At 38.5% G+C, this 19,529-nt stretch overlaps 1 protein-coding gene across 2 annotated transcripts; it reads right to left on the minus strand.

The window, feature by feature from the left end:
- Nucleotides 1-5,373: 5,373 nt before the first annotated feature.
- Nucleotides 5,374-18,062, minus strand: RMP64 (ribonuclease MRP subunit p64). Of its 2 annotated transcripts, none has more exons than XM_082840202.1 (9): nt 17,915-18,062; nt 16,138-16,292; nt 14,186-14,265; nt 13,674-13,805; nt 13,124-13,201; nt 11,342-11,703; nt 10,946-11,007; nt 8,506-8,765; nt 5,374-6,830 (listed from the first exon to the last, which is right to left on the minus strand). In XM_082840202.1, exons 1-9 carry the CDS (start codon nt 18,015-18,017, stop codon nt 6,371-6,373), a joined length of 1,692 nt encoding a protein of 563 aa, XP_082696328.1. In that variant the 5' UTR covers nt 18,018-18,062; the 3' UTR covers nt 5,374-6,370. The 2 variants fall into 2 exon arrangements, with proteins under 2 accessions (XP_082696328.1, XP_082696329.1); XM_082840203.1 differs by lacking the exon at nt 17,915-18,062 and adding an exon at nt 17,468-17,763.
- Nucleotides 18,063-19,529: the final 1,467 nt, after the last annotated feature.

A 19,529-nucleotide genomic window follows, 5' to 3' on the forward strand; every position in this document is an offset into this window, starting at 1 on the left:
AAGAGGGAAGTTTATAGCAATAGAATCCTACCTTAAGAAACAGGAAACATCTCAAATAAACAACCTAACCTTGCACCTAAAGCAATTAGAGAAAGAAGAACAAAAAAACCCCAAAGTTAGTAGAAGGAAAGAAATCATAAAGATCAGATCAGAAATAAATGAAAAAGAAATGAAGGAAACGATAGCAAAGATCAATAAAACTAAAAGCTGGTTCTTTGAGAAGATAAACAAAATGGATAAACCATTAGCCAGACTCATCAAGAAAAAAAGGGAGAAGACTCAAATCAATAGAATTAGAAATGAAAAAGACACTGCAGAAATACAAAGGATCTGACACTGCAGAAATACAAAGGATCATGAGAGATTACTACAAGCAACTCTATGCCAATAAAATGGATCATGAGAGATTACTACATGAGAGATTACTACAAACAACTCTATGCCAATAAAATGGACAATCTGGAAGAAATGGACAAATTCTTAGAAATGCACAACCTGCCGAGACTGAACCAGGAAGAAATAGAAAATATGAACAGACCAATCACAGGCACTGAATTGAAACTGTGATTAAAAATCTTGCAACAAACAAAAGCCCAGGACCAGATGGCTTCACAGGGGAATTCTATCAAACATTTAGAGAAGAGCTAACACCTATCCTTCTCAAACTCTTCCAAAATGTAGCAGAGGGAGGAACACTCCCAAACTCATTCTATGAGGCCACCATCACCCTGATACCGAAACCAGACAAAGATGTCACAAAGAAAGAAAACTACAGGCCAATATCCCTGATGAACATAGATGCAAAAATCCTCAACAAAATACTAGCAAACAGAATCCAACAGCACATTAAAAGGATCATACACCATGATCAAGTGGGGTTTGTTCCAGGAGTGCAAGGATTCTTCAATATACACAAATCAGTCAACGTGATACACCATATTAACAAATTGAAGGAGAAAAACCATATGATCATCTCAATAGATGCTGAGAAAGCTTTCAGCAAAATTCAACACCCATTTATGATTAAAACCCTGCAGAAAGTAGGCATAGAGGGAACTTTCCTCAACATAATAAAGGCCATATATGACAAACCCACAGCCAACATCGTCCTCAATGGTGAAAAACAAACCATTTCCACTAAGATCAGGAACAAGACAAGGTTGTCCACTCTCAGCACTCTTATTCAACATAGTTTTGGAAGTTTTAGCCACAGCTATCAGAGAAAAAAAAGAAATGAATCCAAATCAGAAAAGCAGAAGTAAAGCTGTCACTGTTTGCAGATGACATGATACTATACCTAGAGAATCGTAAAGATGCTACCAGAAAGCTACTAGAGCTAATCAATGAATTTGGTAAAGTAGTAGGATACAAAATTAATGCACAGAAATCTCTTGCATTCCCATACACTAATGATGAGAAATCTGAAAGTGAAGTTAAGAAAATGCTCTCATTTACCATTGCAACAAAAATAATAAAATATCTAGGGAAAAACCTACCTAAGGGAAAAAAGACCTGTATGCAGAAAATTATAAGACACTGATGAACGAAATTAAAGATTATACAGACAGCTGGAGAGATATACCATGTTCCTGGATTGGAAGAATCAACATTGTGAAAATGACTCTACTACTCAAAGCAATCTACAGATTCAATGCAATCCCTATCAAACTACCACTGGCATTTTTCTCAGAATGAGAACAAAAAATTTCACAATTTGTATGGAAACACAAAAGACCCCGAATAGCCAAAGCAATCTTGAGAACAAAAAATGGAGCTGGAGGAATCAGGCTCCCTGACTTCAGACTATACTACAAAGCTACAGTAATCAAGACAGTTTGGTACTGGCAGAAAAACAGAAATATAGATCAATGGAACAGGATAGAAAGCCGAGAGATAAACCCACGCACATATGGTCACCTTATCTTTGATAAAGGAGGCAAGAATATACAGTGGAGAAAGGACAGCCTCTTCAGTAAGTGGTGCTGGGAAAACTGGACAGGTACATGTAAAAGTATGAGATTAGATCACTCCCTAACACCATACACAGAAATAAACTCAAAATGGATTATACACCTAAATGTAAGGGCAGACAGTATCAAACTCTTAGAGGAAAACATAGGCAGAACACTCTGACATAATTCACAGCAAGATCCTTTTTGACCCACCTCCTAGAGAAATGGAAATAAAAATAAACAAATGGGACCTAATGAAACTTCAAAGCTTTTGCACAGCAAGGGAAACCATAAACAAGACGAAAAGACAACCCTCAGAATGGGAGAAGATATTTGCAAATGAAGCAACTGACAAAGGATTAATCTCCAAAATTTACAAGCAGCTCATGCTGCTCAACAACAACAACAACAAAAAACAACCCAAACCAAAAATGGGCAGAAGACCTAAATAGACATTTCTCCAAAGAAGATATACAGATTGCCAAGAAACACGTGAAAGAATGCTCAACATCATTAATCATTAGAGAAATGCAAATCAAAACTACAATGAGATATCATCTCACACCCATCAGAATGGCCATCATCAAAAAATCTAGAAACAATAAATGCTGGAGAGAGTGTGGAGAAAATGGAACACTCTTGCACTGTTGGTGGGAATGTAAATTGATATAGCCACTGTGGAGAACAGTATGTAGTTTCCTTAAAAAACTAAAAATAGAACTACCATATGACCCAGCAATACAACTACTGGGCATATGCCCTGAAAAAACCATAATTCAAAAAGAGTCATGTACCAAAATGTTCATTGCAGCTCTATTTACAATAGCCAGGACATGCAAGCAACCTAAGTCTCCATCATCGGATGAATGGATAAAGAAGATGTGGCACATATATACAATGGAATATTACTCAGCCATAAAAAGAAACAAAATTGAGTTATTTGTAGTGAGGTGGATGGACCTAGAGTCTGTCACACAGAGTGAAGTAAGAAAGAGAAAGACAAATACCGTATGCTAACACATATATATGGAATCTAAAAAAAAAAAAAAAAGTCATGAAGAACCTAGGTGCAAGACGGGAATAAAGACACAGACCTACCAGAGAATGGACTTGAGGATACGGGGAGGGGGAAGGGTAATCTGGCACAGAGTGAGAGAGTTGCATGGACATATATACACTACCAAACATAAAATAGATAGCTAGTGGGAAGCAGCCGCATAGCACAGGGAGATCAGCTCGGTGCTTTCTGACCACCTAGAGGGGTGGGATAGGGAGGGTGGGATGGAGGGAGATGCAAGAGGGAAGAGGTATGGGAACATATGTATATGTATAACTGATTCACTTTGTTATAAAAAAGAAACTAACACAGTATTGTAAAGCAATTATACTCCAATAAAGATGTTAAAAAAAAATTCAGAATGGAAAGACAAAGCCTTACTTTGAACTAATGTTAATGGAAAATATTTTTATGAAGATGCTACTGACCTATTCATATAAGTGGCTTAGCTTTTCAAAGTGAAGCTGAATATTATAATGTTACAGCAATAGCACTGGATAAAAAATTAACTCTGTAAAACAGCTTTGTGACTTCTTTTAGAAAATTCAATTCTGGATATGTTTTCAGTTTTATAGTTAGTTGTGGTGGTTTATTCTAATCAGCAGTGATTTAAGCTTAAAAAAAAAAAAAAAACTTTTAAGGGCTTCCCTGGTGGTGCAGTGGTTAAGAATCTGCCTGCCAATGCAGGGCACACGGGTTTGAGCCCTGGTCCGGGAAGATCCCACCTGCCGCGGAGCAGCTAAACCCGTGCACCACTACTACTGAAGCCCATGTGCCTAGAGCCCGTGCTCCACAACTAGAGAAAGGCTGCAAGCAACAACGAAGACCGAATTCAGCCAAAAATAAATAAAATAAATTTTTAAAATAACTTTTAATATAGGCATTCACCGAGTAAAATATGTAACAACAGAATTTGTTAAAAGTCATCTTTCTACCTGCCAGTGTTTTTTTTACTGCTTGTCTTAGCCTTGGTTCTGGTTCTCCTAAAAGCACGGCCCAAGACAAAAGCTTGCATCCAGTAAGTTACTGGGGATGTGATCCCAGCGAACAGGAGTGAAGGGGAAATGAAACAGATGGCAGGAAAGGCAATCAAGGACGCATTGAGTTGGAAACAACATAGTACTAGGGCTTGATCTTGAGCAGCCTTATTAAATGTGCCTCTGAATTGTCTTTGAAGGGCGGTTAGAGGACGGTGCCACACCTCTCCCAAGTTGTATATGCCCCAATGCCAAGCAGTTCCTGTAGCTTGTCAGAAGCCAGGAGGCAAGGTGCAGTTGCCCAGTCCTGCTTGAAACTGGTTGCCATACTAGTGGTCAAGTAAGAGGCCAAGAGGATTTGAAGTGACATATGGGAGGTCTACCACACTGCTCTTAAAATGACCAGAGTGTTTTAATGCCACCCAAAGTGATTAAATTGGTATTCACTATGATGACGCTAACAGTATTTTCTAATCTAATTTACTGGATAAGTTATGGGTTTGTATATTTAAGATTTCACTTTTAAAAATTTAAAACATTTGAATTTAAGTTGTTTGGAAAAAATAACATAGAATACTATGTTCCTTATATATAAATTATCATTTTATGGACACATGAAGCTCTTTACATTTTTCCCAGAATTTTAAGGGGCAGATGGGAGGAGGAGATAAACATACTCCAAAGGAAAATTAATGAAGTAGAAAAAAAATGCTAGGCTTATAGTCTAATCCAGTTTTACCTTAGACAATTCAGTGAACCACTCTGTTTTTTCCAGCGAAGGATGACCTCCAAAATCTCTTCCAGCTGTAAAAGTTTATGATTCTTAGACAATAATGCCACTAAAGATGGAGGGACCTAAGCCCAGGGAAACCTACTAGCTCTACACGACTAGTGGAGGCATGTGCAAATAAAAGTAGACGCAAGACCTGACCTTAAGTCTTAGAAGCTGGTGGCTATTTCTAGACTTGTCATGAATGAGACTTCCTTGGTATTGTCCATGTTTTAAAGCACTAAGTAGCTCTACCACCTTGTAGCAAACCAGGAGAAATATAAACAATAAAAAGTGACTAGAGATTGATTAAGAACTCTGAATTAAATAGGATATTTAGCAAGGCTTCAGAAAAGGAAGCTAAACCAGCATTTATCTAACTTTGCATTTGGGGCTACTTGCATCAAAATCACCTGAGCCCCTTCATAAAAATGCAGGCTTCTGGTCCTATCCCCTAACCATATTTATCGATCTCTTTGGAAGGGACTCAAAACCTGCATTTTTAAATAACCCACCAAGTGATTCTCAAAACATCCTACAGTTCGAGAGCCTCTGATACAGTATTGTAGGTAAGTGGGAAAATATACAGAAAGCAGATGAGGAAAGAACAAGGCCAGATAAAGAAAAAAAAGGATGCTAAAAAACGATAGGATGGCTGAGGAAAGGAAGGATGCAGTATATACTAGGGCACTGTTTCATTTTTCTATAAATTACTGTATATAAACAGAAAACTTAAGCCTATAACCTGCTGAACAAATAGTTTATTAACCTAATTCTAGAAAACTAGAACATTTGAAAGATACCTCAAACTTCACATCATTATTTGAAAATATGTAAGATTTACCTTCTCAGAGCAATTGTATGAGCAACATACAAATAATCAGATGACAACATCAGCACCAAATTATGAATTTATTTTTAGCCTCATTGGGTTTGTTGATTTTGTGTCTCCTTAGCTTTATCTTTTCATCTAACTTTCTCACCTACTTCTACTTTGTGTATAACCACAAGTCACTTTACATCCTTTTTGGAAAAAGTTTTATTTGGACTCAGTCACTAACACCCAAATAAATAAACAAAAGCCCCCACAAACTTTGTGGAACTCCAAAAGCATTTTAATATGCCCTCCTGTGTGGTAAGGTTAACAAATGAAGTGAAATAATGGTTGTGACCACTCCCTGGTAATAGTGGCAAAACTTCTATGATAATTCTAACAGAAGAGGGCACAACTGTTAAAAGCTACAAACCTTGGTGTTCAGAAGAGCACTTAGCTACAATGGAGCCATTAAGGCTAAAGTGACCTTTTTGGTGATTCCTTGCTACTCCCCACCCCCACTCCCCATTTACCTAAGGCACAGTGTAGGTTTTGCAAACCTAATTATTCAGATCCTAATTAAGTCAAAAATTGACTGTTAGTCAAATACTTGTCAGTTAAATGACACAAAGCTATGACAAGCGTTTACTGAACTAAAATGAACTGCTCTACAATGTTGCACTTAAGCAGCTCCTCTGAGTCCAAATGGTACTTTCAGATCTTTCCAGATCTCAGCTGTTCTACTTAAAACAGAACACTGGAGCAGTTGGTTAACCAGTTAAAAGTCTCACATATGAGGATCTAAACTCCCATTAAAGCAAAAATATCATCAATGTCGTCTGTCTCCTTAGTGATTCCTGATGTATTATGTTTATTTATTTGCATCGTTGTCCAAGAATCAGTTTCATTTTCATTGCTTTCTATAAGATTTTCATGAATTTGTTTCTCCTTAGTTTGTATGACAGGACTTGAAACTCTTCTACTCAACACTTGCTTATTGTTAGGGTAGAGATCAGTTGTACAGACTGTAGGGTGTGAGAGTCTCCCTTTAATGATATCGGTAGCACTCTGAGTCCCTTGAGGGGGCTGCTGGGTTTCCTTTAAAAGAGTCGGCTGCAACTTTCTCTGTGGTTTCCTTCGTTTCAATGAAAATTTATTCTGTGATCTTCGTCTCAGATGATTCTTCAAAGTTTTGCTACCTGAGACTTGAAGAAGGCAGTTGCAAATTGAAGTTTTTATGCACTCTAGTTTCTTTGGCAAACTTTAAGACAGAGAGAGGAAAAATTGGAGATTGTTAAGATGCAGAAAAACATTCTCAGAAACTTTTGTCTCCCTTTTACCAACTTCCAATTGAAAAATATTTATAAGTCCTATGCCTGTGTACAACTCCAGAATCATAAGGAAAAATAAGGAAATAGGAGCTTCAACCCAAGTCTGTGTTTTCAGAGGACAACTTCCCTCTGATTTAGATTGTGAGCAAATGTGTCCCCATTATGTTTCCAAAGTAAAGTAGCTCCTACAAGTAGCAAGGTAACTGAATGGTGAGATATCTCCATATTTTAGTGCCAGAGCTCTTCCCCGATAATTGCTAATCTGTTCATAATATAATAGGAATGGAACTGGGGAAAAGATGAATCACAAATAGAAAAATTGCTAGGATGCATCAACCCATTTCTGGATTAACAGATTCATATTACAGCAGGAAATGAACAAAGAAAAAGAAATAGAAGTGAAGAGGGAGTTTATGTAAAATGAGAAAACAGGGCTCCTGGCATAGACATAATGACAGCCTTGAGCTACCCTAATTGTGATTCATATATCATCTTCAAATTTGGGAATTTGGAACTCAAATGGCCAGTTATTTTAGGTGTTTTGCTTCTGAATAGGGTACACTGCCACAAGGTACATCGGTACCCTGCTAACTGCCTGTTTGTGATAGACTGCAAAAGATTAGCATGAGTCTGTATCTCCTACCTTACCTTCTTCCTTTTTAAACAAATATAGAACTTTGAGGAAGCCCATTTTAATGTAGTAATTCATGATCTCTGTTTCCAAACCATTTTGTCTTACCATAAGCAGTAATCTTTAATTGAGGAGAGGGTAGGTGTACTTCCCAATTGAAATGGAAATAGGAAGAATGAAAACAGAAGGATCAGAGGATCTGCACTGAGTTCTAGATCTCCAGCTCTAATACCCTGAGTAAAATCCTCTATTTCCTCATCTATATAATATGAATAATACTACCTACCTCACAGAGTTATTGTGGACATTAAATAAAATTCAAATGTACTACAAATATATTACTGAAACAGCAAACCAGGGCAGAATAAAAGGACACTATATTTTTGTGGGGTGCAAAATAATGGTCTAATCAAATAACTACTAGTTTCTGCATTAACTTTTAATTATCTCTACCTCATCTACCTCTGACTTTACATGTAGTCTTGAACAGAACACCTCCATCTTAGGCTGAGTTTCTACTCTAGAATGTAATGTAAAAACTCTTAACTTCCCCAACAGCTTTTAATGAAAACTTGCTATAAAACCATCAATATATATATATTTTACTAAAATAGGAATATCTTTTCCATAAATTTTTAAAGAAAATTTAACAAATTTTAGACTGTGATTCACCCACGGGAACCATTATAAAGCCCTGAATAGATACAGTAAGTCCCCTACATACAAACGAGTTCCATTCCGAGAGCATGTTCTTAAGTCCAATTTGTTCGTCAGTCCAACAAAGTTAGCCTAGGTACCCAACTAACACAATCGACTATATAGTACTGTACTGTAATAGGTTTAACAAAACTGTACTTTAAGTAGATCTCACTTTTGGACTACTGGACATTAAAAAGGCTAACTTGAATATATATACTTTTGCCCTAAATGATAATAGAAAAAGTAAAGAAATACAATTTTTGTGATGTACCTACCTATAGCCTTGAGCTTCCACATGTTTAAGCCGGTTGCTTTTTAGAAGTTTATTACCCAGAAAGGTGGTCTGAGCCTTGAGTTTTTTGCTCCTACACCACAGAATTGCCATTTGGATCTCTTCAGAAAGTTGTACGAAAGTGTCAGTTTCTCGGAATCTTTGCACAAGACTTTTTACACAGGGAGTTCCTATTGCTTTCCAAGAAGAACGTTTGGTTGCCTTTAGTTTGGATTGAGAACATTTAAACTCAAAACTGTTCGCCTGAAATATGGAACGATGAGAAAAATATATTGGATTTGTTACTGACATATAACAACAGAGAGAAGCTGACTCACAGACTATAAAAATTTGAAAATATGTCTTTTTAAAAGAAGGAAAAAAGGTTTTTTCAGCCCACTATGCTTTCCTTTCTTTTTTTTTTTTTTGCCGTGCTGCTCGGCTTGTGGGATCTTAGTTCCCCAACCAGGGATTGAACTCGTGCCCCCTGCAGTGGAAGTGCAGAGTCCTAACCACTGGATGGCCAGGGAATTCCCTTCCTTTTTCTTAAAAATGTTTTTATTCACTGCTCCTAACACAAGATCTTTTCCCCTCTGTGCTACAACAGATCCCATCTATAGCTAAATTCAGCTGTATACAGGTAACAATATAAATATTTGCATACATATCTATTTATTTAACCTATACATACGAATAAAACTCCACATGATTAAGTATTGGTCAAAGCCTATCTAGTGGGAAAAAAATCACTGAAGAGCCCTCTTCCTCTAATACTGGACTACCACAACTTGTTTTTCATTTATTTCTATATCCTGAGTCACCCTCCTCAATGATGGGTCATAAATGTTATTGAAAACATGTGAGAATGGGGATGATTGCTGAATGTATGTTAAAAATGCTTAACTGAGCAACATTTCCAACTCCAATCCAACCATCTTTTGATGTGGCACCTTTGATCTCTTCAACCTCATCTTTCTATATCAAGTCAAGTTTGAATTTTATCATCAACTTTTACTGTTTATTGAAATGTGCCACCTAGTAGGTCTGCTTCCATCCTCTGTTCAAAACTTACCTTCTTCCAAATTTCTCACTCTCAAGAACACAAAGTAGTAGAAAATATGAAAGCAGAGACCTATCAACACTTTGTGTTGGTGATCCATAAAAGTTTGACCTAAAAGTAAGATAAGCATATTGGTGCTAAATGCTAAAAATATGGTAGTCATTGGTCATGCTGGAAACAGCTCACCTAGGAACAGGTGGACGGACTGCAGAAAGTTTCAAGAGTCACAGAGAGCCGTAGTTATTAAGAGAGAGAGCTGACGAAACTATTTGGAGGACGGGTGTAAAGATAAAGGACAAAGACTATGAAACCAAACTGCCTGCATTCAAATCCCAGTTCTGCCCCATATCTGCTGTGTGGCCTGTGCAAATTTCTTGTCCTTTCTGTGCCTTAATTTTCTCATCTGAAATATGGCAACAGTAATAATAGCACCTACCTCACAGGGCTTTTGCAAGGATTATATGAGTTAACACATATAAAGTGTTTTGAACAATGCCTGGCAAAGAGTAAATGCAACGTAAGTGTGATGATTATCATATCTTCCTCCGGAACTTGTGAATCGGACAAAATATAAATGCAAACTGGAATCCTTGTAAGCCTTCAAGAAAGTACTGACTCGTTAGAAATGATTAAGAATTCTTGAATCGAATGGAAAAAATAACCCATGAAGGAAACCAGAAGAAAACAGTTTTGAAAAGAGAAAGGGTAAAAGAAGTCAAGAAGTTACTGATGAAAGAGGATGACATTGATGTACTTATCCATGTCAGGTCCAGAACAAACAGAATTTGCAGACACTGGCCAAGGAGAGGAATCAGGTTAAAGCTTGAATGCTGACAGGAAGAAAGAAATAGAAGCCTCATGACAAAGGATGAGGATGACGATAATGACGATGAAAGTCGCTAACAATATCTAACACCAATTAAATGCTTACCACACTTTAGACTCTGTGCTGAACACTTTACATGAACTAAAACTGGCACAACCCTATGAGGTACATACTGTTATTAGAAACAGAGGTATGGACAGGCCAAGAAACTTACATAAGTCACAGGGTAGTACAAACCAAAGCCAGGACTCAAACCACTTCTGTCTGATTGTAAAGCCCATACTCTTAAGCTGCAGTGGATCCTAGGATCACTTTAAAATTCTAGCAAAACTCTTAGTAAAATGTTTCTGAAGGCACTGTATTAATTGAATTAACTACATGCACTCAAATCCCTTGGGAATGCCTCTATTCATTCAGAAACACACACTGAGAACTAAGATGGCACTACTCTTAGAGCTGGGGATAAAAACAGAAGATTCAGTCCCTGCCATTGGTAAGTGGCATCTACTCTACAAATCAGCAGAAATCATAAGCTATATTAAAATAAGCCAGACAAACCTGAATAGCTTTGTGTTTCAGCTGTTTGCAGAAAGCCCTCACGTCAAATTCTGATGACTTTTCTGTGAAGACGGAAAGATCACAGATACAAAAACTTAGGCATACTATTTTCAAATCAACAAACTCTTAAGTGCATGACTACATTTCTTGCCAAATTACTACAAGAGAAACAAAGGGAATTAAGCAAGCAAAGAACTATGAAGCAACAACAGAAACAACTTTATATGCTCAAGCTGAGAAAACACAGGTATTACCATACCTCTCTAAGAATAATCAGAGTTAAAATTAAGAAGAAAGATGCTGAATTTCTTCCTACACAATGCATGACTACATTGTAATTTCAAAAGTTTTTTTGTTTGTGTTTTTTAGAGTATGTGCCATATCAAAGCAAATTACCTTTTAAGATTTTCTTATTCTTTACTGGCTGTCCAAGATCCACATTATTCTGAATATTGATCTTCATTTGTTTAGCTTTTTTGGAAATTCTAAGTAATGTTTCTTCACTGGACCTCTGCGATTGCTCTTTTGTTAAAAATAGTTTATTTAGCAGTTTAGTTACTCCTTTAGCTGCAAAAGCTGTAGGCATTTTTTTCTTAAAGATTTCAAAGTAGGGCTCTCCTAAAAATTCAGCAATATCAGAAGGAAAGGTAAAACCTTTGAAGTAAGGCAATGGTTGAATCCTGGAGACCTCTTGAAGTAATCCAAACAATGGCTCATATAAAGAAATCAGCCTTTTTAAAACATCTTTATAGAGAACCCTAGAGAAAGAAGAAGGATCTCATGAATTAGCTAGTAATTATCATTTGCAGATTACATAATAATAAGAGAGTCAGGGCTTCCCTGGTGGCGCAGTGGTTGAGAGTCCGCCTGCCGATGCAGGGGACACGGGTTTGTGCCCCGGTCCGGGAAGATCCTACATGCCGCAGGGCGGCTGGGCCTGTGAGCCATGGCCGCTGAGCCTGCACGTCCGGAGCCTGTGCTCCGCAACGGGAGAGGCCACAACGGTGAGAGGCCCGCGTATCACAAAAAAAAAAAAAAAAAGTAAAAAAAAATTAATAAGAGAGTCAAAGCTGAAAATAATGCCTGTGAATCTGCCACTATAGATTAAAAAAACGCTAAAGCGGACACTTGCAAAGAGCTAGATTAGTCCAACCTAAACAGAAAAATGCAAGTACAAAATGCTATATAAAACCAAATAAAGTACTACATGGAGAGATATCTCAAAAGATGTGCCTCAAAATCTTAAGTGTGGTTTTATCTAGATGATGAGATTTTAGGCAAATTTCAGGTTCTTTGCCTTATTTTCTATTTTTAAAAGTTTCTTAAAATAACCATGTATTATTATTATAATCAGCAAAAATCAAAGCTATTTTCATTATAGGAATAATGAAGGTTTGATATTTTAAAATAATACGATTAGTAATTCTGACACTGTTAGTGCTAAAAACAAGCAGAATAAAAAATAAGATGATTGGAAATAGTACTTGAGATATCCAGGTTAAGATATCAAAGCAAGGTTTAGAGAGAATTTTCTCTTTTTTTTGGCTTTCATTCAAATTAAAGCTTATCAAACCAATTGTTTAAAATGGCCCAAAACAGGTCTCCTTATAAATATGGGCAGATTTTGAATCCAATTATCCATCAAATAAGTTTCATAATATATATTGTGAGATGCAAGGGAAGGGCTCTTTGGTTTGCAACTAGTATTATCAGTGTTCTTTACATCAACTAACTATGGCTCAAAAAGCAGTGGTGGTTCAGGTGGAAGAAAGGAATCTAGAAAACATAAGGAAGGTCATTGCCATTAAAAGTTAGAAACCTAATGGCAGAAACAAATGATACAGACTGCTCAGGAACACCTTCATTTTAAATGGCCCAGCTGCTGAATGATTAGAGGAACCCTTTTTTTTTTTAAATTCCAGCTGCTAATCCTAGGAATTCATTTGCTTAGTTGTTTAGTGTTGAGGTGATCTCATGGATTCAGATTCAAAGCCTAATCCTTTGACATAACCATCAACACTTAGCTTCCCAATCTACCCCAAATAAACTCTGATCAAATGAAGAAACAGAATTCCTGCACCTTCAGCATCCCATGGGAAAGCAAATATGAAAACTACTAATAAGAAACTTAGTCTGAGTTAGAGAAATGAAGGATTTCAAAGGTACATACATACATACCATAACCTGCTCACCAGCCCAACCATCACAAGGTTTAAAATAATGAATTCTTGCAAACCTAGATGTTTCACAGTCAAGCTGGAGAATCAAGTTAAAATTGGAAAACAGAATCAAAGGAATTTAGGTTTCTTTAAGTTACATTTATGAAAAAAACAGACTGGAAGTAGAAAGAATATTCTTGAAGGAACTAAAACCTTAAAACATGTTCTATTTAAGTCACGGAAGCTTAAAAATAAAGTAATATACACTCTGCTAGAGGAAAAATAAAGTAATACACACTCTGCTAGAGGTCTCATATAAATTTAGTTTCTAAGATTAAGAATTTCTAACAGTCAGTGCCCTTAGGATAATACATACTAGGTAGAGATAGAAGTCTCTGGCAATGGCTATATCAGGCAAATCCCAGGAAAAGGAAGCCAAAGAGCAAAATTTTCAGAACTCCCATAAGTTATAACTCCTACAGACTCCCTAGCTTTCAAATAGAAATACTATTAAATATATCCCAACAATTCCAATTCAGAAGAAGGTACTTTAGTTGATTCAAGGATACAGAAATGTCTTGCAGCAACAGTCCAACAAGCGAAGTAGCAACTTGCAGGCTCCCAAAATCTTCATCAACACCAGTTCCACCACTGGTTGGCTAGGGATGACACATGCTTTGGTATTTACAGGCTGATTTTCACTTGGCAAAAATAGAAAAGTACATTACTTTCATTCTTAAATATAAAGCACTTATATAGCAGTTTTCAAGTGCAGACTTGCTTTAAGCTCAGTTTGAGGTAGTTATGTTTAATAATGACTCACTGAAGTTGACTGACACTTATGTTTCAAAATAATCTACCATGACCCAGATTTCAATGTCACACCATTTCCTCCCACTGGCCGAGAGAGGGAGATTACCACAGAATACCAGGGGCCTTTTATTGAAACAAAATTTGTACAGCTAAGGTATAATTGTTTATATTCTAACAATAAGTGAAGAAAGTCTAAAGCCAGGTCACAGCAAGACACTGGGTTCCCAGCCCACCAAAAAGCCCATTACAAAGCAACTGGACCACTTACTTAGAAGAAAATGACTCAGAGAGCTCTTGAATTGAACCTTCCAAATTCATGCTTTTCAAGCGTTTTAAACATTGTTCAACCTGAAAGGGGAAGAGCAGCTAATGTGTGACACAGACAAAGCCACTGATGTGACCAGGAAAACAAAGAAATACAAAATTTCAAAGTATGGAAATACACTCAATACCAAAGAATACCTTTTTTTAAGGGTAAAGAAACCCATAGCCCAAGCAATTGCTTCTGGTTAAAAATTTGAAATTTATCCAGCCAAATAAATTCTTCAAATCAGGTTATGACTAAGAATTTATTGTACTACATGCCAGGATGTGCTTGATGCTATAAAGGAGACAAAGGTAAGTATAAGATTATTCTCAAGATTATATTTTTTCTGAAGCAACATGATTTCTAATAGTGAAACTATTAAAACAAGATAGTAAATTATTAAGTACTAAATTTCAACAGTCTGTAAGTGCCACAGACATAAGGGATCAGTTGATAGAGGGAATGGGCATTGTAAACATACAGGACCAGGTGAGCAAAGGCTCAGAGGAGGGAACGAATGTGGTGAGTAGGAGGACTCACGAAGAGTTTCAGGCCGTCTGAAATACAAAATACATGAAGATGAAGACCAGAGAGAAGCCTGAGCTAAGGAAAACTGAAGAGGCCAGATCACGGGGGATCTTGTAAGTTAACCTAAGAGGCTTCCTCTTTATTCAGGAGACAGTGGAGAAATATTAAAACTTAAAGCTGTGTTTTAGGATGATTAACCTGGCTTTGGTACACATGAATATGCCAGAGTGGAGGAGAGACTGGAAGATGAAAGATCAGTCAGAATTGCAAGACAACTAACAATTGACAAGGTCTGAAAAAAGAAATGGCAGCCAGAACTAAAAAGGGACTAGATGCAGAGACAGTTTTGACTGATCAGTTGGCCGGATAGGAGAGCTACGTAAAAGAAAGAAGCAGAGAAAACAGAACACCAAAGTTTTCTGACTGGATAATTATTCACAACTTGGAAGCCGGGAGGAGAAATACGTATGTTCAATCTGAGATGGTAAGTTTGGTTTTGGCGTTAAAGACTCAGAAGGAGATAAAAGCTCCCCCAGAGAAGAAAACTTAAGAAAGACCATGATCCCAAATCTTTCTTTGATGAAAAAATCTTCATCTTTTTTGCCTTAAGTAATGGGAGTGGAAAACTAACCAGAGAGCATGAATCTGTAAGGTTAGAGACTATGTCTGTCTTTTTCATCCTGTACACCTAGCACGAAGCACAGTGCCTGGCACATAGAAAGTTTCAAAAATACCTGGAGAGTTAATAAAATGAATGAATGAATGGACACGTAAGGAACTCAGGTTAGGAGGCTCTACTCTGTGGTGTAGTCCCTGAGCTGGAGGGCCCAATTTTGTCTTAAACTCCAAAAGTTACACAAAACCACTTTACATAACTTGTTATATACTCATTCAATATATTACCAATTAGATTACATACCCCACAATAAACAGACTGCAACTTTGTTCTTTTTATGATTTTGGGATTTTGATTATGGTCAGGAAAATTGTTTCTTAATCCAAAACTCTGTCTTGATCAAAGTACTCAATCTTTAAACTAGGCAGAGGCATGGTACTTTATTATAGATTGCATATAATGAAGAAAATTTTTCATAAAAATTACCTATAATAAGATAAATAAATAAATAAAAAGTAAACATATAAACAAAAAATTACCTACCTACTAGAAACAAGACTGGGAAAGAATCCAACATAGTTCCTTTTTAAATTGTTTTTTGAAATGCTTTCAGGGGAAGAAAAAAAAAAAGCCCACATGCAATTGCAAGATGACCTATAAATCACAAGTAAGTTACTGCGATTAAGTTACAAAATATTAAATGGCAGTGTGATCTCCATCTTCATCAACTCAAACATGTTGAGTATTAAACACAGGGCTCCCACCTTACCTGTTTGAGGGCCAAATGGGGCTTGTGGCGGCCCATTCTGTTGTGATTGCTGTAAAGGACTGCACATAATACATCTGTTTCTGCATCTAAGATTTGGCTCTTCAGTGACAATGTAACGAGACAGCATTCTTTAATTACAGCTGCAATGCAAAGGTCTAAAGCAGAGATGTTTCGTAAGACTTAATATGCATTTCTACATTAAGTATATTCTATAAAAAATACACTGAAAGAAGCATATTTCCTTATGTTTTAAAGAAATCAAGAACAAATTAACATAATCAGCCTCACCTGTAAGACCATAATTAATGTTTCCAAGTATGTGAGAAGTGACATAGGAAGGAAGTGATCGTACAGTGACAGATGATATCAAGTCCAGGAAATCATTAAGAGAACATGTGTTAAAGTAGAATGTACATCTTTACACCACATTTTATCATGATCTTAATAATCTTTCATACGAATACTCTCCAGTCATTTGGTGTACACTTAACACTTCGAGTACCTTAAAGGTGGGACGTGTTGTATACTTCTCTACCACTTTAAGAATATATTCAGAAGAGAAATCACTATAACAGCTGGAAATTATATTACATAATGAATGTCTGACTGAACACGGGGTGCTTATTTAGTAAGACAAGGTAACAGCCTCCTAGTCTGAAAAAGCTGTGAACAGAAGATGGGAGTAAATGTGCTCTCTATGGCTCTAAGGGTAGCAGTAGCATCCTAAGTGGCAGTAACGCAAAGGAAGACTTACACACAATGTGGAGAACTTTCTTACTATACGAACTATTTGAGGCCAGAATGGGCTGCCTTTGGGGTGGAGGGAGACTTGGTGAATTTCCACGCCTAACAGAATCCTGTTAAAGAATCTTTGAATAGAGGAAGGGGTAAGATTAATCTGTAAACTGAGCAGGATGGATGGATGGGGAGGGGGATGTGATGATTAGATAAGTTACAAGTATTTAATAATAACAGCTGTCATTTGAGTGTTTATTTACTGTATCAGGCATTGTTCCAAATGCTTTACCTATAATGTTAATTCTTTCATCAGAACAGCTCTATGAGGCAAGTACTATTTTTATCCCCATTTGAAAATGCGCTTAAGCCCAGAAAGGTTAAGCCCAGAAAGGTTTCCCACTCCTCACCCCAGCTCCAGCAGAGAGAAGAGCCAGGATTCAAACCCAGGCAATTTGGCTCCTGAGCCCAGCGTGTACTGCCCTACTGCCTAATAACGGCAATGCCACCATACGTTGATAGAACACTTTAGACCACGCTCTCCTAAATGACATCATTAGATCCTCCCAACAACCCAGTGATAGGGAAAACTAACCCTATTTTACAGATAAGAAACGAGGGATCCAGAAAGATTGCGGTTTAACTGCAGAGTGCTTGAGTGACGACCCGCAGCCTCTCAGAGGCAGAGGTCAAGAAAGACTGAGGGGGAACCACAGCACTTGGTGGCCTGAGTGAACGCAGGGTCCCCAAGCAGCAATTTTTCCTGACGCTAGCTGCGTCCGCCCTCTTTCCCCATTTCGGTGCGGGGCTGGATCTTGGGCCTTCGGCGCCCCAGCCAGGCCCTGCGGTAGACTCCGTGGGTCCAGCGAGGAACGGCGATGCCTGAAATTCCTCAGCAAGCTCTAGGACCCAGGCCTCTATCGGTCGCGGCCCTGCGCAGCGTCCCGCGGGTTCCGGAAGTCCCGCCCCCACCCCGCGCACGTGCGCCTGCCTGACGCCTCCTCCGGAAAAGTCTGCACCCCTCGCCGGGCGCCTCACTCACCCAGCGTCGCGCCGGGGTCCTGTACGAACACTGTGCTGCGGCTCCCCGCCTTAGGGAGCCTCACGCGGTTCCATGGCTGCGGGGCCGGCAGCAGCGCAGCCATCTTGGGAGGCAGGAGAGGGACTGGGAAAGGTGGACCTGGGCGAGACCCAGTGGAGCGACCGAAGGAGGGGCGATGAGCCGACGTCAGGGGAAGGTAGAGGGCAAGGGGTGGGGCGGGGGCGGGGCCCGGGAGGGGAAAGGGGAGGGTCCTTCACGAAATAGTGGACCAAGTACGGTGAACCTGAAGAACCCAGAGAGTCATCCAGCCCCTGGTCACTAATACCTGGCCGCGTATCAGAATTACTTGGGAGAATTTGGGGGAACCGCATCCCTGTACTACTCAATCAGAATCTCGGAATGGGGCGAGGAATCCGCCTTGTGTTTATGCTTCCCCACGGAAGCACAACCAGTTTCGGTACTACTTCAAGGTATTTTACAGATGTGGAAAGTGAGGTCCGCAGTTGAGTTGGTGCATACGCCCCCATCTCCACCTCAACCATTAGCGGAAAAGGAAGAAATGAAATAAAGAGGCTTATGCAAAGTGTGCATTTGTAACGCAGAAGTAATTTAAGTTAGTCAAGGAAGGCTCTACCTGGAGCATTAGCAAAACCACGATCGTAGAAACTTGGAGGCCGTCTGACTCTCCATCAACCCCATCTTCTGTCAGTGTCCAAAACAAGACGATATACCAAGCTTTCCTGATCCTCACCTCATTTATATCTTTCTAATAGTTCATTTATCTTCAGCTACCCTGACACCAGCTTACTTAAGGCCCCCCGCGAATGTATTAGAGAGGCAGTTAGTGGGTTTTGAAGACGGACCAGCAAGGTTTTGATTCTAGATCTGCCCTTTACTAGCTCTATGATCTCAGGAAGGTTACCTAACTCCTCCAAATCTTAGTGTTCCTACAGGTAAAATGAAGATAATAATACAAACTTATAAAGTGCTCACAGTTAAAAAGTGCTTTAGAATAGTGTCTGGCATACAAACAGTATTTACTGTTAGCAGAATTCGTATTGTTGATATTTTTACTGTTTAATACAAATAGCCACGCCACACTGAAACACTTTGCATGCTCTCTGTGTGTGCCTTTGTACATATTAATTTCTCTATCTGGGCCATTTCCCTGAAACACAATCTCCCTCAGCTCTGGTGTCATCACCTCTAGGTAATTCTTCCTGAGCATCCCATTCCCACTCCATAGCTTGATGTAGAGACGACTTTATTACACCCGTAGTGCCCTGTGCTGGCCTCTGTGTTAGCCTCCTATTGCTGCTGTAACAAATTACTACAAACATAGTCACTTAAAACAACACAGTTATTATATTACATTTTTGGAGGTTAGAAGTCCAAAATGGATCTCACTGGACTAAAGTTGTCAGGGTTGGATCCTTCTGGAGACTCTAGTGGAGAATTCATTTTCTTGCTTTTTTCAGCTTCTAGAGGCCACCTGCATTCCTTGGCTCATGTCTGCATCCTCCATTTGCAAAGTCAGTAGCATAGCATCTTCCAATCTCCTTCCAGCCTCTCTTTCTCTCTCACCCTCCTGCCTGCCTTCATCTTAAAAGGACCC

This window comes from Leucopleurus acutus, assembly GCF_964270905.1.
Source record: "Leucopleurus acutus genome assembly, chromosome: 5".
Lineage (NCBI taxonomy): Eukaryota > Metazoa > Chordata > Mammalia > Artiodactyla > Delphinidae > Leucopleurus > Leucopleurus acutus.

What these genes read in the sequence shown, in the direction of transcription:
- RMP64 (XM_082840202.1), bottom strand. Translation starts at nt 18,017, where the DNA reads ATGGCTGCGCTGCTGCCGGCCCCGCAGCCATGGAACCGCGTGAGGCTC. An exon ending in GGGCTGGTGAGCAGGTTATG is followed by an intron (nt 11,704 to 13,123) that starts GTATGTATGTAT and finishes TTCTTTCTCTAG; the next exon opens with GGTTCTCTATAAAGATGTTT. An exon ending in GTGGAAGCTCAAGGCTATAG is followed by an intron (nt 6,831 to 8,505) that starts GTAGGTACATCA and finishes TCTGTCTTAAAG; the next exon opens with TTTGCCAAAGAAACTAGAGT.